This window comes from Puma concolor, chromosome F2 (assembly GCF_028749965.1).
Source record: "Puma concolor isolate L17-30 chromosome F2, mPumCon1.1.hap2, whole genome shotgun sequence".
Taxonomy (NCBI): Eukaryota; Metazoa; Chordata; class Mammalia; order Carnivora; family Felidae; genus Puma; species Puma concolor.
Window position 1 is genome coordinate 64,144,349 of NC_141684.1, and position 23,915 is coordinate 64,168,263.

A 23,915-nucleotide genomic window follows, 5' to 3' on the forward strand; every position below is an offset into this window, starting at 1 on the left:
TTTTTAAAACCACAAAACCTCAACACAAATAAAAACTACAATAGGGAACCAGAACGAAGCCTCACAGCGGGCAAATTATATCTTCTACCGGTTACCTTGATGTGCTTGGCACAATTCCATCTACTTGGAGGAACGGGAAAGGTCACAGCAAATTACAAGCCTCAAATTGGACTCCCAGATTTACAGAATGACATATGTTAAATCTGGCTTATATTAAAAGGAGAGTTCAGGTCTGTTGTCAGAGCTGTCCTTCCCCACCCCCAACCGTTGCCTTTATTCCCCCCTCCCCCTTAATTTCTCGCAGTGGGAAGCTGACCCCCAGCTCTGGGGATGAAATCCCAGGTGAGATCTCAGCAGGGGGCAAGGAGGGGGTACACATTTGCCTTTTAAAGGAAGACAGACTGCCACTGCTTCCCACAGAACGGCAGCTGTTTGGGGACCTGCAGGTGTAAGTTCGGGGGTCGCTGCAATTGACAATGTTGTTGAAAAGTGATCTTTTGCCAAAGACCTGTGGTTGCCTCCTGCCGGGGTCTGCCAGATTCCTGGAAGATGCAGCCTTCTGTCCCCCAGTGATAATTAAGGCTTGCTTCCCAAAGAACTGACTCACAATTATTCAAACAGGACCTGGAGCTGTCAGCTGGAACAGAAACCACTGAAAGAAGCAGGTAACTGTTTTAGGGAAAAGCGTAAAATCACATAATCAATTGCTCCAGAATGTTTTGGGATCAGACCCAAAATCTCATCCCAGCCCTGTTACTTACTGGTGTGTGATCGTGGGCAACTTTTTTTTTTTTTTTTTCTCTAAGCCTCTGTTTCTTCATCTATGTAATGGGAATACCAGCTACAGTGTTTGGTGAGGATTCGAAGAGACTTCAGAGACTCCAGAGAACAAATCTGGGACCACATCATACCCCTACTCACCGGTAGCTGGGAAAGGTCTTATACAGGTATCTAGGAAAGATCATTTAATAGCTCTTTTGGTTGTTGTGGCAATCCTGGAGGGTAGGAGGACATCTCATTCCCATTTTACAAATGAGAAAGTAAAGTGTAGAGAGGTGACTCAGAAAGAATGGGCTGGGGCTGGAACTTCTTCCATGATATCCTGATGACCAGAGTCCTGCATCACAGTCCCCAAGAAGTTCCTCAAAATCCCAGTCATGAAAAGATCTGGTACATATATTTCTTTCTCTCAAAATTACGTCCTAAGATCCTTAACATTCGTCTTGATTTAAAACATTAGCCGTTTCTGGTTCCCGTTCAAGTGCGTCCTACCAGCTGCTTTGTGTCCACACCTGCTGACAATACGACAAAGTCTGACCCTCTGTAGCAAAGTGGGTGTAGCAGCAAAAAGCGTAGGTAACACTAGCTGTCTGCTTTAAAAGGGAGAGGACAGGGGCGCCTGGGTGGCGCAGTCGGTTAAGCGTCCGACTTCAGCCAGGTCACGATCTCGCGGTCTGTGGGTTCGAGCCCCGCGTCAGGCTCTGGGCTGATGGCTCAGAGCCTGGAGCCTGTTTCCGATTCTGTGTCTCCCTCTCTCTCTGCCCCTCCCCCGTTCATGCTCTGTCTCGCTCTGTCCCAAAAATAAATAAACGTTGAAAAAAAAAAAATTTAAAAAAAAAAAAAAAAAAAAGGGAGAGGACAAATGAACAGATTGCCGTTTCTGAGTTTCTGTTGCTTTCTTTTTTTTTATTTAATATTTTTATTTAATATTTTAAATATATTTTAAAATGTTATTTATTTTTGAGAGAGAGAGAGACAGAGCTTGAGTGGGGGAGGGGCAGAGAGAGAGAGGGGGAGACACAGAATCCCAAGCAGGCTCCAGGCTCTGAGCCGTCAGCACAGAGCCCGATGCAGGGCTTGAACTCACAAACTGTGAGATTGCGACCTGAGCTGAAGTTGGACGCTTAACCGACTGAGCCACCCAGGCGTCCCAAGTTTCTGTTGCTTTCTTAAAAAAAAAATCCATATGCTTGATCTGGTAAGGCTTCTTGTTGTCTATTCAGAGAAGGATTTTACCCGTAACTGTGCGTTCCAGGCACAAAACAGGCCTGTAGCCCTCAACAGACTATTCCTATATTTAAAATGTTAACGTTCCCCAGTAAGGCTTCTCTGCACACTGGTTTTCTGCAGTCATTATTTGTTTGGATTTATTGCTTCGCACTAGATCACAGATCCTTTAGACCACACATTTGTAAGTTCGACCTTTTCCATCAATGCTAATTCTCTTTGGGCTTTGATTTTCTTTCTTGTGTTGCTTATTGGCATAACAAGAATAAGAATTCTGAAAATCAATAATGTCACCTTTCTGTTTGATGGGTGGGTATTTGGGGAGAAGAATTCTTCCCAGAAAAGAAATAGGTTCAAGAAACGCACGTGTTGTATATTAAATCCATATTCAGGGGATTACACAGAATTTAGCAGTTCATTTTTACTGCTGATGGCCTTTGCTGTCACCCAGTGAAAAGAAATACCTTTCTAGTGTTTTATATTTGAACATGTGTTTTCTTCATTTGTTATTTAGTCTTGGACAACAACAAAAACTCTAATGATCTAACTCGTAAAGGGTCTTGGTAGCAGGACCATCATTCTCTAAGAAATGAAATAGGTTTCAATTCCCAGAATAAGCCAGTTATACAGATTTAAGACACACACTCAAAGCATTAAATTGGAAATTCTATACTTAATCTCCCAAGTTGCACCGTCTCAGCTTTCACTCAAATTGAACTTATTTAATTGACTTTGTGAAGATATTCCCCACCTGAGTTCAAATGTCTTTAGGTGGGTAACATTTGAATGCATGCAGAATAATATCAAATGATCTTGATTATAGGTATATCAGGAGACTAATTTTATAAAGTCTTCTAAGGTACTGCAAACTCCGATAGAATTGTGCAAACACACACACAGGAACCATTTCTAATATTAACCGTGACTGTGAATCATACTGAGCAAGCCTGGTGCAGCAGAAAGATCACCTGGGGCCAAGAGAATGGAGTTTTGGCTCCAGCTTTGTCCTTCCCTACCTCTTATGTGACCTGGGTAAAGCCATTTGACCTGGGTCTTTTATTTTTTTAAATAGAATTTGGGCCTCCAGTTTCTTTCTTTTTTTTTTTTTTTTAATTTTTTTTTTTCAACGTTTATTTATTTTTGGGACAGAGCGAGACAGAGCATGAACGGGGGAGGGGCAGAGAGAGAGGGAGACACAGAATCGGAAACAGGCTCCAGGCTCTAAGCCATCAGCCCAGAGCCTGACGCGGGGCTCGAACTCACGAACCGCGAGATCGCGACCTGGCTGAAGTCGGACGCTTAACTGACTGCGCCACCCAGGCGCCCCGGGCCTCCAGTTTCTAATCTAAAAATTCATGGCATTAGATGATCTCTAGGTGTCCTTTAATTCATAAAACTGATAGCCTCAATATTTTTATACTCTCATAAGTGTTCTAATGTCATGTAGGTGGTGGGGTCAACATGCTTATTCATTTACTAAAGAAAAATGTATCACGCAGGGAAGGCGGCAGGAGGGAGAGGTGCAACATGTGACCGTGTGACCGCCTTCAGGAAAGAGCTGTCTTGCATCACCCCAGGGCACCATTGTCCTGTGTGAATGCTGCCCCCTGGGGGTGTGCAATTTGCCTTCAAGGGTCTGGTAAATAGCCAGTGCAATGGGATATGTACTCAATGATGGGGAGAAGAACAAAGTGGGGACATAGGAAAGGAGAAATTGGTTCTGCCCAAATTAAAGATTTTATGGAGAATTCAAAATTCCCTCATCTCCGGGGCACCTGGGTCGCTCAGTCGCTTAGGCATCTGACTCTTGATTTCAGCTCAGGTCATGATCTCATGCTTCGTGGGATTGAGCCCCGCATGGGACTCTGCGCTGAGAACCTGGAGCCTGCTTCCGGTCCTCTGTCCCCTTCTCTTTGCCCCTCCCTTGCTCGCACTCTCTCTTTCTCTCTCTCTCAAGATAAATAAGTAAACGTTAAAAAAAAAAAAATAAACAAAATTCTCTCCTTTCCAAAAGCACTTTCTTTCTCTTTTATGGATTTCTGGAAGAAGTGAAGTAAGAATGTGCAAACTCTTTTAAGTAAAAACCCTTTTTTCCAACTTCAGATAATAAAGGTGTTTCAGAAACTTTGTTCTGAGGCTTACACAGAGGTAGTTAGTTGTCCCTTTAACATACTATGTCATCCCCAAACCACAGTTTCAGAATGATCCTTGCAAGTTAGTGCACCTGGATTGTTCTACCAAGATTTTAGATTTCTCTTGAATTTGTGTGTGTGTGTGCGCGTGTGTGTGTTCACACACACACGTGCACAATTACACACGTTTCCGGGGAGGGGGAGAAAGAACCGTTGACCTAGAACGAAAAAAAATTGAAGTCGATAGGGACAGGGTTGATAGGAAGGTGACGAAGGAGTCTCTTGGCTTCCCACAGACTCATCAGGTAGGTAAATGGAATCTCCTTTCCTGTCACTGATTCACGTTATCACATCACGGAGGCCAGGAGAGAAAAGCTATGTCAAAGCGAGAGTGAGGGTACAGAATTAGTATGAGGCTACTGGGGAGATGATTTACTGAAAAGCACAGAAGGGTCTTCCCCATAGTGAAGGGCTTTAGGATAAGGATTATCATGTGTGAAGTTTTGATGGAGGCTCCCTCAGATATCACCGAGGCTGTGAACAGCCGAGCTGCTTCTGATTAAACACTGCCCCACGTCACGCATGGTCGATATCCGTCCACATTCTTAGTCAGTGGGCATAGTCTCTAGCCTCAGTGTGTAAAGCCAATAAGCCAGTATTGGCCTGGCTTCCTTCCTTTGTTGGGAATGGAAAACACCGTGGAAACACAATGCATTCACTCCGGTCTGAGAGGGTCAGATAACTACAACGCTGGGCCACGTGAAAGGCATCTGGATGATGCGTGACCACCAAGGAAGGTGACCTAAAGGAGCGTGTTCGTGTTACCTGCTTCTCTCAAAAAGGGAGCGTCTACAGCTTCTCAGTGTTTTCAGGGCCTTGCCAAACATTTCTGCAAAGTACTTAACTGCTTACATCCCTTTGCTTGAAAGTGTGGCTCGTGTTTTCGCTAAGGAAACCGGCCATTCAGGAGCCCCACGCACCACAGTTAGCAGCCTGTCTTCATTTGTCTCACTCTTCGTGTCTAGACTGAACCGTGAGTGCAGGCAGTCGCTCAGGGACAAGAGCCACACACCGACTCACCCCAGCCCCTTCCTTGAGTGAGCGTCAGTCAGGGGAAACCTTTACCACTAAGATGCCAGGGTCTTGAGGCTCCTAAGACCCACAGGAGACACAACGGATCTCTCCATCCTAGATGCACCGAAGCTCAAGGCTTAGCAGCAAAGAGAAGCTGAATCACTCAATCAACCACATGGATTTTCATTTTCTATGGTGAAGGGTGTTCTCCTAACTGGCCCTTGCTCCTTGAGCACACTTTGCACCTGGAAAAGATAACACGGCCCAGATTGGTGCTTAGCCTGTCTGTGTTTTTGGAATGGCCAGGTGTGAGAGGCTCATCACAGTGTGAGGCTTAGCCTGTCAGGAGATTTGTCACATCACAACGGACATGTATCAACTTGTCAATTCTTCAGTTGCTTCCCCTAAACACGGGTTGAGCCTAATGAAATTGAGATTTTTGTAGGTCAAGAAAGATGGAATCAAGAAAGAGTGGCTTTATGTGGTTCATCTTGATAGAAAGGATCACTAAGAATTAGCATCTCTGAAGTGGCTTCTGTGTCCTGGGCCCTCTGTGGGGACTTTAGCTACGCTTCCTCCTTAATTTTTGTTCGTGACATCATGTCAACATGCTAGTATTATCCTCATTTTACAGATGAGACAATGGAGGTGCCTAGAGGTTAAAAAAACTGCTTAGGGAGGACCGATGAAAAAGGAACCCAGGCTTGTTTGTCTCAAAGGCCTAAATATTTTTCGCTCTGTCGTGTGTAGATTTTGCTTTATAGAATCACAAGTAAGGCACACTCGTGGTCCATTTGAACTAAAAAGAAATAACTGAAACAATTTACATGTGAAAACGACCAAGTTACTACCTTACCAAGTGACCTCCAGCGACTCTCTGCCTATGCTTACATACAAATCCATTCAAGCCCTCAAAATTCTGCTAGTTTCCCTTTCTAGCTCTAACCCTTATTGCTTTCCTTGCACGCCATTCTCTTAGGTCACATCTTAGATCGCCTTACTTCACATGGCGACCACCTGTCCGTGCCACATTGTCTTCCTGAGGTCATCTACCCAAACTACAGGATCAGCTGCAGAAATTTTGCCCATTCTTTGAGGCTCATTCTGAATGTCTGCTTCTCCACGACTTTTCCTTGTTCCCCTAAAAGATGTGAATGGGTCTTCCCCCAAACTTCCGTAGCTCCTTGGATGCCTTCCCTAGTACTTACCACTTCTGTTCCTACCGGTGATATGGCTGTTTGGACACTTGCCCATCCCCTGCCTAGAGCAGGGATTGGGGACAAACTTATTCTGTAAAGGATCAGAGAGTAAATATTTTGGGCGTCGCAGGCCATAGCGTATCTGCCACAACTACTCTGCTGTTGAGTTGCGAAAGCAGCCACAGATAACACATCAATCAATGGGCATGGCTGTATTCCAATAAAATGTTGTTAGCAAAAGCCGGTGGCAAGCTGGATTTGACCCCAGCGTGCCAATCCCTGTCTTTGATTATTGGTTCCCCAGTGTTGGCACTCGTGTCTTCCTCATGCCTACATCCTTGCCGTACTATATAGCACTACTCATAAATATCTGTGGAGTCAAATAGAATTTTTAATTGCTGGAATCAGAGATGCTGCTTTTTAGTTATCACTAAGGCCCTAAGAAATCTGCAGATTCCTCTCTTCCCACAATTGTCTGTGCATGCCACTGAGCTGTCAGAACCTTTTGACCTGTGGCTGATTCTTCTGGAGGCCCAGGGCCTTGCCTGGAAGCTTCAAAGGCAGGATGACTTCTAAGGAGCCATAAAACACCACATTTTGTCAATCCCTTCTCCTCAAACTCGGGAAAACACCGGTAATGTTTACAGTTGGAGAAAGCCACCATAGGCTGGGAATCTGCCAGGGCAACAACAGAACCTACACAGACTGATTTCTGATTCAAAAGAAAAGAGAGGGACGCCTGGGTGGCTCAGTTGGTTATGCTTCCTACTCTTGATTTCGGCTCAGGTCACGATCTCACGGTTCGTGAGATTGAGTCCTGTGTTAGGCTCTGTGCTGACGGCATGAAGCCTGCTTGGGATTCTCTCTGACCCTCTCTTTCTCTCTCTCTCTCTCTCTCTCTGCCCCTCCCTCCCTCGTGTGGGTGCGCACGGGCTCTCTCTCTGTCTCTCAAAATAAATAAATAAACATTTAAAAAAAGAAAAGGAAAGAGGCACGGAAGAACCTGGTAGAGACTTCTGAACCAGCAGGTTGCTGAATTTGTAAGTGATCTGTAATGGACAGCCACTTGCCACTTGTGGGCTTCACTCATGAATTTAGTCGCAAGGTTATATGTAGGGTAGACCTTCAGAGACTTATATATCCAACCACAGGGGTCTTTCCCAAACACAGTGAGTCATCCAGACCACATTCCCCAGGTGCTGGGGCAAACTTCTTTATTTGTTGACAATATTGTCTGCACTGAAACACCTCCCTCCTCCTATCCCACTGGGCATGTTCGGTAGGATATCCGTCCTGGCTTTATATCTACTGCTAGTTCCTATCTTCTGTCAGCTCTGATCCCCTTCCTTCTTTCTAAATCACTTGATGTGATCAAGACGCATTAAGTACCACTGACCAAAAGTGATCAGTTTATTCGTTGTAAGAAATAAGAAATCAGGAAAGGTTCTTCAGGGATATGGAATGACCAGCAACGATGGTGCCTTCAGTGCTTCTCTTTTCATAAATACATTTAATCTATTTTCTTTCTGTCTGGGATTGTGGCTGGGAAGTCAGTGTGGATGAAAACGGATGATATTTAAGCATAAACAGATTAAGAGCCAATTTTGGAGGTTTAGTGATGAAAGAAACAGATATCAGTTCCCTGTTCCCTACCTGTCTGATGGCCGATCCTTCAGCAGACACAGAGCCAACTGCTCTGTAGGGAAGCCCGCATGTTATTGCAATGGGTGGGAAGGAAGCATGTCGACAGAGTACAAAACAAACTCATGTTCTTTGCTGCCAAAGCATCTAGACTTTTCCACTCTGGGTTAGTGAGAATCATCAGCATAACGCAGCTCTCTGCTCTCTGCCTCAGCCCCCCGTGTGGGCTGAGCCCCCTCCCCGAGCCTCCCCGCCCATCCTTACCAAGGATCCTGCCTCTCAAAAAGAAACATCAGGTATTTTAAAGCCGTGACCTGAGAAGGCCTCTCGGGCAAGCCCATTCAAGCTGCTTTCTGCAGCAATCCTAATTGCACATCTGTAGCAAAGCTACGACAGTATTCACCTAGAAAATAACCCCGCGATTCTACAACCAGACCAGGGGTCGCCAGTCTGTTGCTATGAAAAGCATACCACTGGATCGTTGTTTTTATTATTAGGTCATGCTCAGGAATATTATTTAAGACAACTGAAGGGAACGCTTGATAGAAATTTCCCCCAGTAAGCCTACGTGCTTCTCTTCCTTTCTATTTGGCTACTTATACATGTTGGAAATATGATTCCTAATGACACCACTAGAGAAGGCCCCGTGGCCAGCCTGCGCCATGGTCTCATGTCAGAAGCTGGTATTCCGGCCTCTGGAGACACGGTGTGGAAGGAAATGGGGTGAGGGAGAGGTGGGAGGTGGAGAGCAAAGGAAAGGCCTGTGTTCAGCAGGTCCCAGAACGGATGTTATTACTCACATGTGTTGGGAAGCGTTGGGGTACAGTTTTGAAAACTGTGGGGCCGAGTCCTCGGGGCCGTGGGGCGCAGCGTGGCTGATCACCATCATAATGGGCCTATGGGGATACATTCTCTTAGACATTTTGAAGTAATTAATGCTCTCGTTAGTGATTAAGTCTGTGAAGTAGTCCTGAAACATACATTTGACACAAAACAAAAATTACAAAAGGTGACATTCATCAGATCACATTTGAATACTGCTTTCTTCAGAAGCATCTCCCTGAATGAAGAGATAAGGTCTAAAGCAGGAAGGAAAATGACTCCCAAAGCAGCAAAACATCTTCCCTAACAGAGAAAATCGGTTGCCAGTTACTTGCTAGGGCTGCTAGGTTGATAACACGCAAAAATTTTATTTTAAGTAAAGCACAACTTAGCAATTAAGAAAGAAAAAAAGTCAAGTTCTGTTTGTCCAAGATAATGATCAGATCTGGCAATCCAAATGCTAGAGAACATGAAACACCGGATACATATTTCATTCTCAGGTTTCATTGATGTAATTCGTTGACAAAAAATTTAATTACTTCAAGGGCAGGAAACACCCACGCCCACTACAAATTCACAGTTGCAGAACACACACACACACACACACACACACACACACACACACACAAAGCCACATGCACAAACAAAAGCAAAGGTCTTTTCTTTAAATTAAAATTTCACCTGTGGGAATTACACAGTAATTGCTAATGAAAGCCATAGCCAAAATCTGGGTACACAGGGAAAAGCTGCAATATTTTATCAATTAATTTACTCGAAACACTAAATATGGGGAGCATTTGATTTCCTGCAGATTATACTGTTAATTGCACAACTAAAATGATACAGCTGCTGGCATTTGGGCCTGACTTCTTAATAAAATGACTTAAGCCACAGTCTGAGGGACTGATGCAACTCTGTAAGGGAGAAGGAAGAAATGGAATGAAGAGGAATGATGAAAATTTTAAATTAAACCACCTGCTTCCTCCAAGTGGGTATCATTGGCCTGGAGTTCCAGTACAAACTTTATTCAGAAAGTGCCCAGACAACGTTCACCATGGTGGAGGCTTCCAGGCATGACTAATCACATGTAGATTCAAGGACCAGAACAGCTGCCAAAGCAGTGCCCAAGGGAGGAAATCTGTGTCACATGTCATTGTTAGGACAAGTCCACAGGCTATCACCTTCCTCCATGGGAGTGTCTGATTCATTCCTTTTCTCACTAAAAAAAACGCCATATATTCTTTTTGGACACAGTTGTCTTTGACACTTAATCAGCTGTGATAATGGGCAAGTTACGCTAATTTAGTCTTTGGAGGGAATCTTGATTACTTTGCTCTCCTTAGGACAACAGGGAAAGAAAGGTTAATAGCTTGAACAAGGAGCATGAAAGCATCCCCACAGATAAAAAATGATAGCAGTGACAATTAGTGCACTTTGTAGGACATTGCTCAAATCTGCCTCCAAGGTCCCTGCCAGCTCTCGACTTTGATGAGTCTGGAATCCTATTAGCAATGTTTGTGAATTTCATTTGCATTCATTGTTTTCTGAGGGATACCAAAGAGCGAGGCTTATACCTCATCTCCAACCAAGTTCTTTGGGCTCAAATCAGGCCAAGCATAAAGGCAGCACTGTGCCAAAATTAAATCAAGTTCCCTCTTTCTGACTTCTACCAATGGCTCTTTCGTAGCGATCTATGCTGGATAGAGCAGACTGTCAGCTTCTTTTAGATAAGTGAGGAAGAGATGGGCACGTCTATAAGGGAAGAGCATATTTTAGGCTAACTAGCAGGCTAAATTCAAAGATATTTCCCCCTTCACTCTTGTCCTCTGAAAATCGTTTTGTTTTAAGTTGGCAATCACAAAACGTTTGTGAATTTAAAAAAGTCTAATCTAGGATCGATTTATCAGAGAGCCAAGGGACATGTCGATTTCAGTGTCTATGAACTGGTTTGGAAATCCTAGGACTGATAGCCTCAGAGACTTTCATGGACTCGAGCTGCCATGGGGCAGGTGTGTCCTTGTCATGTATCAAAGCTTGCTCCCACAGGAGTAAGAGAAAGGACCGTGGTTTCTCGACCTTCGATTATTGCACTTGTCGGCTCTTACTCTTACATCTAAACGTGAAGCCATGGACGAAATATACTTTTACCCCAATGAAAAGCAAAATGGTACAAGATGAACATTTGATTATGTGGACCAATCCTCTGGAGAGCAGAGAAATCAAAAATTATCATAAGACAGAGTGGAGACATCTATGATTTTCTTGATGATAACTTTCATCAGAGGCTGATTGCCTTTCATCCTAATGAGGGAAAAATATCACTAGTCAAAGTCAGTGTTCCTTGGAAATCTTTTTCTTGCCTGGAGTTTAAAATTACCTTAAAATTTCTCATTCTAACATTGTGAGAACATAGAAAGCCAATCTCATGTATAACTTAACTCACTGAAAATGGCTTTTCCCCATTACACATAAAGTAAATTGATGCAGTGTGAAAGTGCCTGAAAATTACCTTTGCATAATCAAATCCATGCTTTTCTTTGATGCCATTGCGACAAACAGTGTAATTATAGAAACGAGAATTCTTGATTAATCCAAGCCATTCTCGCCACCCAGGAGGGATGTAGCTGCCATTATATTCATTGAGGTATTTTCCAAAAAAGGCTGCAATGGGAAAAAACAGGATTATTTTCTCATATGAAATGATTAATCACAAATAAATACATAAATGCATAAGTATGAAATTATGACTTGAAAAAGAGGCAGTAAAACAAAAGTTAACCTAGGTAACAGTGGATGTCAAAACAACAATAGTGTAATACTCTTGATTCTTTGGCCAAGTGACACACACAAGCATTTTCCTTTCAAATAAATAAACATCGCACCCAAGTACATGGATTATCGTTCAATAAAATTACCATAATGATCATGATACTCCGGGTACATCTATTTCTTGTGGTTGTGCTGGGATAAAAGCAGAATTACCCTTTTGTTAAGTTGATGTAACAGTCAGAGAAGTAGCCAATAGAAACCTGGAATGCTACCTCTGGGCAAATACTGGAAGACTGAAAGTTCACTCTTTGTGATAAAATAAGTTTCCTAATTTCACTATTTGAGAGTTGTAAAAACTATTCACTCTTTGAGAGTTGTAAAAACACTATAGAAAAGCTTGTCTTTGTTTTCACATATCCAAATTTTCCAAATCGAGGAACCATGGTAAACTCCATTTCTATGGCACATGGTAAGGGTTTTTATGTCACACGCATTTTACAGCATCGGTGTTTACATTATGTGTATTTCACGAATGCATACGTCTATTACTGATAATTAAAAATCCTGATGACATAGAGTTACTACACAGATGGCTACTTTTCATAGAATTACAGTGCAACAGAAGTACATGGGCCACAAACATGCACACCACTGCTCATTGAAGAGGGCACTGGAGGGGCTTCATATTTGTAACTCTGGCATGTCACACATCCAAGAAAGGCCACTGTGCAACAAGACTTATTGATCCTTTCAGAGAAAAACTTTGAATTTGGTCCTCTGCCACAGATGATGATAGGAGAGGGGCAAAGGGGAGAGAAAGGCAAGTTGGAGTTTTGGGAACAAAATGGGTTAGATTTTGAAGTCAAATACCTTGTAAGTACTAGAAGGGTCCCAAAAATGTATTGTTAGCATATTTTTGAGAAAGAGGGTACTATCTTTTTTTCTCTTTCTTTCTTTTCCTTCCTTCCTTCCTTCCTTCCTTCCTTCCTTCCTTCCTTCCTTCCTTCCTTTTTCTTTCTTTCTTTCTTTCTTTCTTTCTTTCTTTCTTTCTTTCTTTCTTTCTTTCTTCTTTCTTTCTTTCTTTCTTTCTTTCTTTCTTTCTTTCTTTCTTTTCTTCTTTCTGTCTTTCTTTCTTTCTTTCATATGTTCACTGACTTTAATCACATTACATTTACCATGTTATCACCATGGAATGTAAATTCAGGTTAGACAAGAGAGCTTCACAAGTGCAATAAAGCGATCTGGAATATACCAAAGTTTGTGTATAATGTCTGACCAAATCGTCTTGCTGATAAATAATCACTTCAATTGTAGGTAATTTTTTTTAATGTTTATTTATTTTTGAGAGAGAGAGAGCATGGGGGAGGGTCAGAGATAGAGACACACACACAGAATCTGAATCAGGCTCCAGGCTCTGAGCTGTCAGCACAGAGCCCAATGTGGGGCTCGACCTCTCAAACCGCGAGATCATGACCTGAGCTGAAGTCAGACACTTAACCAACTGAGCCACCCAGGTGCCCCATAATTTGTTAACATTTATGATTCTTACAGAGAAAATAAACAAACTGCATACATTAAAAAAGTGTTTTTCATTAACTTCGCATTAGTACTTAAAATACACATTTCTATTTCAAGATGATGTTTAAAAATTATTCTAATACAACAGCAACATAACCTTAATTCCGCAGCTACAAAAAAAGCTAAACTACGTTCCGTAGTTAAGTTATCCTCATGTTTACATGTATGATTGTGAAGTAAATACTATTTCTCAGCAGCTGCTCTCAGCTTTTTAGGTTTGGTTTAAACACACACACACACACACACACACACACACACACACACATATTTTCATTTGTAAGGAAGCTTATAATGTGATATTCCATGCACTGTTCTGAAAGGGTTCTTTACGAGCCAACCAATCCTAAAAACTGAGGTACTCAATCAGTCTGCAAGAGGAGGACGGTACTATTTCCAATAGTTGTAATTTCGCCAGGGACACGGGTACAGACAAGCACTATTTTGGGTAACCTAGATGTTTGGTCACCCTATTAGCTTGCAGACGTAGATAGCCTTCCCCTTAAGTAGGAAGGAGTAGAGAGATTTTTATATGTGTATATATAGGTGTGTATATGTGCACACGTGTGTTGCACACATGCACACTTACACCTGTATGTACATACATATGTAATACACACATGCATGCAAGTTTTACTTTTTCTGATTTTTACGAGGCTGCAATCTTTCGTTTTAGGGTGAAACGATGGCTACCCAGATGCCTTCCATGTCAAAGCCACTTTCTAGTTTCATTAAGCAGGGTGTCTCCCAGACACCTCCACTTACATCCACGAAGGAAGATAGCTTCTGGATGACTGGCTTGAGAAGATGAAAACGGATCCCAGGATCAGGCACTTTATTGATAGTGCTCTTAAAGCACACATTTCTGAATCTGTAAACTTGTCCACAGTATGTCATTTCTGTGTCTTTATGGGATAGCTAGTTTGCTTTCATCTTTGGTCCACAGCCACCTGTAGGATACCTCCACCTGAATGTTTTACTCGCACCTAATACAATCGTCCAGAACGGAATTAATCCTTTTCCCTTGGGAAATTACTTCTTTCTTCAGGTTCCTTTATTCTCTGAGTGTCATAATCACCTTCCTGGTCAACCAGGCTTGGCACCCCAGAGTCTGCCCTGATTTCACCCGCTCCTTTGGTCCCCTCGCTAAGTAGTCGCCACCACCTGCAGGTTCTAGGTGGAAAATGGCTCTCGAACCTGCCCCACCCTTGATTACAGGATGCCCCTCATGAACGCTTACAGGCTTCTGCCAGCTCTCCTAGCCAGGCTCCAGGCTCTTTCCACTCCTGGTGCCACCTTCCCGAAGACTGGCTCTGGTCACATCACCCTCTTCCAACAATTGTGGACGGACCGTCCCCCTCCCCTGCACAACCAAGTTTCATTTGGTAGCTTGCCATTCAAGGCCACCCTGACTGGACAAAATCTGGACAAAATCCCTCTTTCCAGGTCCATCCTGCATTTCTCTTTGACCCCGTGTCCAGAGAATGCATTTTCTCCATTTGCTCTGGTTTTCACCTCTCTGCTTTGCCTGTGCTAGTTCCCTCTTCTCCCCACTGTTTACCAAGACCAGACGAGGTGCCATTTCAATCTCAGTCTTTGCCCGGTTCTACAGCCATTTGGTTCTGCGGCTCTGGTGCCATTTTCCCTTTCTTCCTCACACTACGGTCATGTTTGTACGTAAGCTAATCTCCCTTAGACCGTAAGGGTTCTGAGGGCCAACACCGCCTTTGCCTCATCTCTGTACTCCCCCTGTTCCCCATCCTTGTATATAGTATAGGGGCTCCGAAAGTTTTGTTTCTTGCACTGGGGTTCATGGACCTCCATGTATTCTGGGGATTCTATAAATTCTAGACTTACGTTTTCACTTGAATTATAAGTGGCTGAAGTTGATATTTCTGGTCGGATTCATTTTCTTGGAAGAGTTGACTCAAGTCTGAGAAACGGGGGTAGGACAAAATGTCAGAGGGTCTCACATCAGGTAGGACTCAGGATTTCCCTCTGAGCTGACTGTGTGCAGTAGGAATTCTAACGAGGGGTTCTTGTCTTTAGAGACTAATCACCTTTCCACATAAAGTACAAGATAATTTTCCTTTCTAACAAAAGGCAATGTGACCTCCAGTCAGAGGCCGTGGACCAGGGCCACACCCACCATTACTTCAGAAGGGGACGATTTCCAGGAACCTTCCACTTAATAACCTTGGGCACAGCTCTTTCCCCTGGCCTTCTCCTCATCCCCAGGGGTTTTGTCCCACGTTCCTCTCCATCTGTCTTAAAAGAGGTAAAAGGGTACAGTGGCTTGGAATATAAATGCTGGAGCCAGCCTGCCTGGGTTCAAATCCTGGCGGTGTCATTTGCTAGCTATCCTCAGGCAAGTTACTTAGCCTCTCTTCACGTCCAGTTCTCCATCTGTGAAAACGCAAGGATACTAATAAGCACAGTGGCGGGGTTGTTGTTAGAATCAAGTGAAATAAAACATACGTAAAGCGCTCAGAACAGTGCCTGGCACATAACAAGGGCTTTTTTAATGCTGCTGCTGCTGGTATTATTATTAGCAGCACCGTTATCATTATGCTCCCAACGCTGTATCCTGGTTTCAAATAATGTACCACTCGGCTGTCCAAGGAGATCTTGGAGTTCCGCGCTTGTGCATTTGGAAAACTTTCTTGAGAGGTTACATACTTTTCTTCCCCAATCGGCCACATTTTGCGGCAACGAATTCCCATTTGGCTTCCGTTTTCTTGCTTAATTAGTTTTTAGATTTTTTTCCTGTTACGTTCAGTTTTGCTCTCTTGTTTTTTCCTCTCGGGGCAGCCACGATGGGTCACTCACTCCTGCCCTTTGCCTCGTTGTTTTACTTGTTCGGTTATTTAGTGCTGTTTTCTATCCATCACCATGGCTAGCTAGTGCCCCTCCCTTAATCCTCCCCATGTAAACTATTCCTTCTAGTCTCTTAATAGTCCTTGTTGCTTGCTTCAGAACTCCCTCCAGGTTTTCGGTGTCTCTGCGCTAACAGAGTGTAAAAACATGTACTCAGGATTCCAGATGTGCCCTCATCCAGCACACTTGTTCCGAGAGAGACCAGGACCTCATGCATCACGATGCGGCACCCCGGTGCTGTTGGCTTCAAGTTACTCTGGCCTTTCTTGTTGCCTCGTAACATTGAGACTCATTTGTAATCACCCCTGGCCTCTTTCAACATTATGCTTCCTGGCAGCGCTCTGCAATTGATTATCTGGGCTTCTAATTATTTTCTTCCAGATGTATTAAATCTCGTTCTCCCTCCCTAAGGTGAATTTCATTTTCTCGCCCATATTGCCATTATATTATGTGTAGTTTGAAGTTTTTCTTATCCCTTGGCATTGGCAATTCACGTCAACTTACTACCATCAAAATATATCACTAACACACCATCTACCTGTCCTTCTAGATCATTCTCTTCTCTGAGACATCATTAAGCACTTCCCTTCATGGCTGTTTAAAAAGGGGTGGGGGGGGGGTCGGGTGACAGGCAGAAAGATCAGAAAGACCTGATTATAATTACGGGTGACTTTAGGCCCTGCTACATCTGCGGAGGACTATCTGTTACATAATACTTAAAAATTTTTCCTTCAACTCTTTGAAGCAAAGGCTTTTAGGTCAGCAGGAGGAACTATAGAAAAGAGTTCTGATGCTGTGGAGAAGTTAAATCTTATTTAACATAACAAATTACGGTACACTAATTGAGTTTTTACTGCGTGTAATTGATAAACTTGGGGTCACAGGATTTTACTGGTAGTTAAAACACCAATATACGTAAGTTTGAACCAAGTTAAAATTATAATTTAATTCCCCAAGGAGACTGTAAGTCTAATGAAGACAAGGATCTTACTTACATGTTGTCAAGCCAGGGATCTTACTTTATATCTTTTCATATCCCAGCACTTAGTGTAAGTCTAAGCATATGTAGTTCAATACATGCATGCTATACCATATGTTACTATCAAGATCTATAATACCATAATTCATTAAAATAAGAATATTAGTGTGTGGAGGACAAATAAATAAATAAATAATTTTGCTACGAGTAACATAAGTTTTGTAAAATAAAACGGCATGAAATCAGAAGAATTGATTCATTGGTCTAAATTATTTTGTTATAAAAGACTTCTTTACAAAGAGATTTACTGCAGCTCTCCATTAAATATTGCACCTTTCACCCAAGTGATAAGAAGTTAAATGAGTATGACTAAAGTTTAATTCACATGTGATTTTATGTATCATGTGTTACAATTGTAATGTGAACACTACAATCTTTAAATGAGTCAATATAAAACGTACAGGGATTATAATAAAATTACAGTTTAATTTCAGGCAGGAAAGAAAACCTAGGAATCATTCTGTTTGATCTCTGCATTGCATATACAAATTGGGAAACTAGCTCATGCAAGTTCTCCGAACATATTAAAGGCAGAGATGGGACAAGGGTCCGACTCCCCTCAGCCTTGATTTAGGTTTTTTTTTTTTTTTCTGATATGTGATGCTATCTCTCCAACGTGGCTTGTTACTTTTACCTTAAAACCGATGACAGGTTTTACATTCATGTCTATACTCTTACAAGAACTTTACACTACATTTTATTTTTTTTGAGCAGATGGGCAGGATATTCATTTCTGTGATAGATAATCCAATATCAGTCCCACTTCACTTGTCAGAACATAAAATGCAATAGACGTGTTGTTGTATTTTCCCCTTTTGAACATTAAAGCTGTTGGACAGTCATATTTTCCATGAGTAAAGTTAGAAAAATTTAGGCTATAGCCAGTCCAAAAATATGCCTCAGTTCTGAAAAAGAAAAAATCATGTCAGACAATGGTAAATATAATATTGGATCAATTCGATTTATTTAAATCCACATATTCTGGAGGCATCCCAAAATAAGCCTCTTGGTAATTCGTCTTCTCTGACTTGTTCTTCATAAAACTGATTACTGCACTGTGCTTTTCTTTGGATGAATATTTATGTATGATATATATTTTGGTTTCTTGCATTATTTTTCTTAGCTTCTCAGCTAAATGTTCCAAATAATGTATTCATTATTAGAAAAACAATAAAATCTTTATATATTGGCTTTCCCCCCTTCTAGTTTAGTGGCTTGTAAATAATTATGTTGGTTTAATACCTATTCACCAATTTTCTTAATTTCCTAAGATGCCTGTCTTCCTGATGTGCTTATTTGTGTATTTTCAAATGGGACCCTGTCCCTGGCTAGATCAATAAACTCTTGTCACAAAGACATCTCTGCTTCCTAATTGTCTGAGACACTTCAATATTTTCCCATCAAGGATAAATTTAAATTGTATAGATCTCTATCATTGACATTTTAGTCTTCCAATTTGTATTTTTGCCTGATTCACTAATGGGCCCATCAAAATTTATTATGTGTGTATCATCCTTTTTTGGTTTATCAACTATTTGGAAAAGTCCTCGTTTCCTTTAAAGAATTCCTTTTCCCTTGTTAAGATGACTCACTATAAATTCAATTATTACCTAAGTATCCAGGCCCCTGGGTGGAAGGTTGGCCTCAGAATCAGACTTAGGTTCCAGGAGCAAATCTCCTGTTCTTGGAGAAGACAAGTGACTGAAGCAGGCTGCTGGGCTGCACAAAAGGCCTGACAGTTGTCATCAGGGCAGGCTTATGGGGTGCAGTGTCATTCTAGACCTAACCTGTACATTTAGGGTAGGACACTGGAAAGAACTCTGAAGACTAAGGTCCTGACACCCGTTCTTCCTATTAGAATATCAGATGTGCCACTTTGATCTTGTTGGTGTAAATTTGCTCACCTGAAAATAAGGGGATCGAACTAAATTATCTCTATTTTATTCAAGCTCTTGTAATCCATTGTAAGGTAGATATAATGTAGTATAACTAAAACAAGGCCCAGAATATACTGCGCTTCTTAGATAATTTATTTCTATCTTGGTGACCCAGTAAACTTCGTAATGGATGGCATTTCAATTTTTCCTTTTGCCATCTGGAAGCTTAGTTCCAAATATGCACCTTTTCTCCACATCTCCATGGCATGCACTTTGTATACCAAGCTTTGCCTTGACTTTAACTGGTACAGCCCTTCATTTCCATTTTCCAGGGTTCTTACTGTTCGGTATCCTGTTACGTTTTACGTGTCTCTGAAGGTGCTATGGAATGAGGCATGACAGAAACATGTAAAGAAAGAAGATGATGGAAAAAGGAAAGACTTTGGAGTCAGGTGTGCTAGATTCATCCTATCACGGGTAAGCCTGTGACCTTAGACAACTCTCCTGAGTCTCTGTTTCTTCACTGGCAACACAGGCAAATCCTTTCTTTCCAGGTTGCCGGAAGAATTAAGTGAGACAATTTAGATAAAGCGTCTGTGCACATAAGTAAACGACATATATTAATTTCCTTCTTTTCCCCCTTTGTTTTTTCTCCCTAGTTTTATTGATGTGTAAGTGACAATCAAAAGCTGTAATATATTTAAGGTGTACAACCCGATGGCATGAAATACATAAAGACTGCGAAACATTCACCACCGCCAAGCCAATCAACATATCCATCACCTCACACCTCTACTATTTTCCTTTTGCGGTGACAACACCAAAGATCTACCCTCTCAGCAAATTTCAAGTGCACAATACAATATTGTCGGCTATGGTTACATAGCCGTATGCTGTTTCTTCAGAACTCATTCATCTTCTTCTTGCCCTTGCTTGATTTGCCCCAAAACAGACTATCAAACCCTGGTTGACCACTCTTAGTCTTGGTAGGGTTCTCTGTGTCATCCTGCAGCTTTATTTCTTGTGACAGGCATCGTCCGTCTCACTCTGGATATGGTGAGAGTCCCAACCCTTCAAGCTCTATACCTGCTACTAGGGATTAAATTCTAGGGAGCCTGGGAGTCGAAAGGCATTGATTTCATATGATGCTTCTCATGAACAAAGCACGAGTCGGTGGTTAAAATCAGGAACCAGGCATCAGGGGAGAATTTCTGGTTTCGCTTCCGAGCTGGTCACACAGTATTTGAAATCCCCACCCCAGTTATAACACAGAGCCAAGTACATTTGCTGTCTGTAAACCCTACAGGGATGTTTGATGGGTTTGCAAATTGCCTTAGGGCTCTCAGACGAAAGGTGCCATAAATTTAAATCACTTATGTGAGAAAACACACTTAGGATAAGGCACTCTCAGTAACCTAGTTTCTTTCCTAAGTATAAGCAAACACCCTTGAGAGTCACGGGAGGAGCCTTCCCTCTGAATGGAGATCTTGAGATGCTTGTGAATGACAATGCTATCAGAGTCAAAATCAATATTTTTATCCATAAATAACAAGTATTAAGAGTGCACAGAACGCCCTGCGAAGAAGCAAATGGCCTCATACTTTCCAAGTCCACAGGGAAAGATTAATTTCATGTTTTAAAGATATTTCAGAGAATACATATATCTGAAACCCTTTACTTCTAAATCTTCAGAATAGGCTGTAGACCCACAAACCATTTCCAACAAACTTTAATGATGACATCTTTAATCCTTCTAAGTCTTGGTGGTTCTGAAAAAAACTATTTGTGCACTGCAGCTCTTCTATAAACACCTTTGTTGCCTTTCATGAAGAAATGTTCAGAAAACCCCTAAGAGAACATCAGAATGCTGGGATAATAAAGGCTTTGGGGGCTAACGTTACCACAGTCTTTCTTACAAAGATTGATTGACGTTTATGACTTCTCTTTTTAAAAAAAATTTTTTTAGTGTTTATTTATTTCAGAGAGAGACAGAGTGCAAGTGGGACAGGGGCAGAGAGAGAGGGAGACACAGAATCTGAAGCAGGCTCCAGGCTCTGAGCTGTCAGCACAGAGCCCGACACGGGGCTCAAACTCACAGACCGCGAGATCGTGACCTGAGCCGAAGTCAAGTGCTTAACTGACTGAGCCACCCAGGCGCCCCTGTGACTTCTCTTGAAAGAGGTCCCCAATTTTCAAAAGAGCAATTAACCAGAGACCTCTTCTTGCCCTATGTAGGTTAAACAATGACAGCAGGTGTAGCGACTGGGAGGCCTTCCTTTCCTGGAAGACGGGGGGGTGAACATCTGAGACCTACAAATAACCACAGCCTAAGCTAAAGAAACTCCAACTTCTATTAGTTATGAATGAATAAACAGATGAATCAACAAGGTACACCTCATTGGCTTATTCATTCAGTTATTTACTAATACAAAAAATAATTTTTGATTATCTAGTGGGTCCCAGATCTTGGGGTGGATGCTAAGCAGTTTTAAACATTTGACGATTTCTCACTGAAACAATCTGCAGGAATTTACCAACACCTAAGACAAGCCTCAGGCTGTAACATGATCCCAAGCAGGCAAATGGGGTGAGTACTCCTCTGTTGCAGATCCTCTTAGAAAATTCTGATCGTTGGGTGCTCTGATGAATATAACACTTTTGTAAACGTACCCACTGAGAATCACTCTTTTTTCTAAGGGATCGCTCATTGGTACACTTTTCAGAGTAAAAAAGAAGGGGATGGGGAGGACACTGATGCAGAAGAGAAGAGTCTACCCTACTTCTGCTTATTGGAACTTCATCTATTTCATTACACCATGCATTTACCTGTATCTCAGATACACCGCCAGAAGTTCATTGGCTAGAAAGTCCACCTTTACCTGTTCTGTAGCCAGTGTTGTTAAGATACACAGCAAAAGTCCGAGGTTCATGCATCGCCTGCCAGGATGGCGAAGAGCAGTTCTCATTGTTGGTGTAGACATTGTGGTTGTGCACATACTTTCCGGTGAGCATGGAGGACCGGGAGGGGCAGCACATGGGGGTAGTCACAAAAGCGTTGGTGAAGGTGGCCCCCCCATGCTCCATAATCTTTCTTGTTTTGTTCATGACTTGCAGGGACCCTGGAAGGGACAATTTCAATGTTGTTTAGCAGCCTGCGCCACACGAACGCCCATTTATGCCGTGTCACTCAGTGACCCTGTTCCCCTGATTTATTAATTTCCCTCCATTGGCTTGAAGGGCTCTATAATTTGACAGTTCCCATTTCCGGAACAAAATTAAGCATTTGGGATCCTATCATCTCAAGCATTTTGCAGAATAATAAACACAATTCAGCTTCTCCTCTCCTTACTCACAAAGAAAAAAATGCAGGCTAATCTGATAATTAAAGCTAGAATTTTAGATATGGAGCAAATTCAAAGGCCAGCAGCCTTTTGAAGATTACCAGAGAACAATAGCCTGTTACACAGAACATCAAACCCCAGCCCACCACATATGCACAATGCTTGTGACATTGCAGAGGTTACTAGATATAGTGTTTCAATCATATGAAATTAAAGAGGAAAGCCATTTTTCCCCCTATTAAGTAAAAGTCCCTCCAAAATGTCTGTATTTAATTTAAAAAATTTCTTCTTTGTAACTTGGTGTTCCCTAGCAAAGTCACCAAATACCTGCCAGTTTTTCTATCAGGATAGTACTACCAATTTACATCTTAACCTGTTTACATGTAATATTAAAAGACAGACTGCTTATGAAAGAGCTATGATTCTACTGCACTCAAAAGGATTTACATAGAGTAAAATATTCCATTCTGACTGTGAAGGATTGAAATTGTAACATAAGATTGCTGAGGAAGAAAAAAACTACTTCGATTACTCTACCCAGCCAAACACTGCCGCTGAAACACATCCAAATACTGCAGAAAAAAAAAGCACAGGCTAGAATTCAATAGTCTTTTCAGGACTTGTCAAGAAATGCACTACAGAGCACTACAGCCAAGCCCATTGCATTTGAATCCTGGAGCCTCACATTTCCAACAGGTCCCACTTCTTCCAAAGAAAGGGAGAAAGTCTATGTCGTTTTCCAGCGAGGAAGGAAATCGTAATGCAAACCAGGCAAGCATTCAGAGCAGAAGAGAAGTGTGCAATGGTCCAAAAAGCCACAGTTAGCCTGATTTTTTTCACATATTAGCTCTTTCTGTTCACATGAAACATACGAAAACAGGAGGAAGGTTTCTAATTGGGTCTCATTAGAGCTCCCTAAAATAGGCTTCAGTTAGGAGGATTCCTGACTGCTTTTTCTCCCCTGGTTGTCTTCAGGGGATCAAGCAACCTCTTTGTAATCGGTGAATAACATGTAGTGAGTGCCCACTTCATGCTGAACATTCTATCAACCTCAGTACTCTGGGCTGGTCCCGTAAGTGTAGCGTTAACAAAAGAAATGGAAAATCCTCTGCTCCCTTGGTCTTCGGCAGTAAACTATCTGGACGAGAACCTACGTATAGAAATCACATTGGGGATATTTGCAAAGCAACGTAAGAGTGTGGCTATAGCAGCAGCAGTAAAATAAGGCTACAAGGGACTGAGGGGGATGTCTAATAAGAGTTCTGAAACAAGAAATGAGGACAAATGGAAGGAGAGCAGGAAGAAAAATGCAAGACGGGCACAGTGCGTTAGTGGGCAGGACGGTATGTGTGGGCTCGGGAGATGGGGGGAGTAGATGGAAGAGTGCAGCACACTGATTTCCTAGAACGAAAAAGAATGGACACTTCTCTTCATGAAATGTGGGAGGCAGAGTTAGTGAATGGCTTTGAGGTTGGGCAGAGATATTTAGATTTGAAAGAATAGCCAAAATGAAGGCAGAACAGTTTCTTTGTCAAAGGCATGAATGACACGATAAGGAAAAA

General features: G+C 42.1%; 1 protein-coding gene across 2 annotated transcripts in view; it reads right to left on the bottom strand.

Moving 5' to 3' along the window:
• The window catches only part of SULF1 (sulfatase 1), a 182,240-nt gene that overhangs the window by 48,873 nt on the left and 109,452 nt on the right, over positions 1–23,915 (bottom strand). For both annotated transcript variants that reach the window (XM_086695222.1, XM_086695221.1), the window contains exons 5-7: positions 21,892–22,131; positions 11,385–11,536; positions 8,854–9,023 (exon numbers count right to left, since the gene is read on the bottom strand). In XM_086695222.1, the coding sequence (XP_086551348.1) occupies positions 8,854–9,023; positions 11,385–11,536; positions 21,892–22,131 (562 nt within the window). The remainder of the gene's footprint in view (positions 1–8,853; positions 9,024–11,384; positions 11,537–21,891; positions 22,132–23,915) is intronic.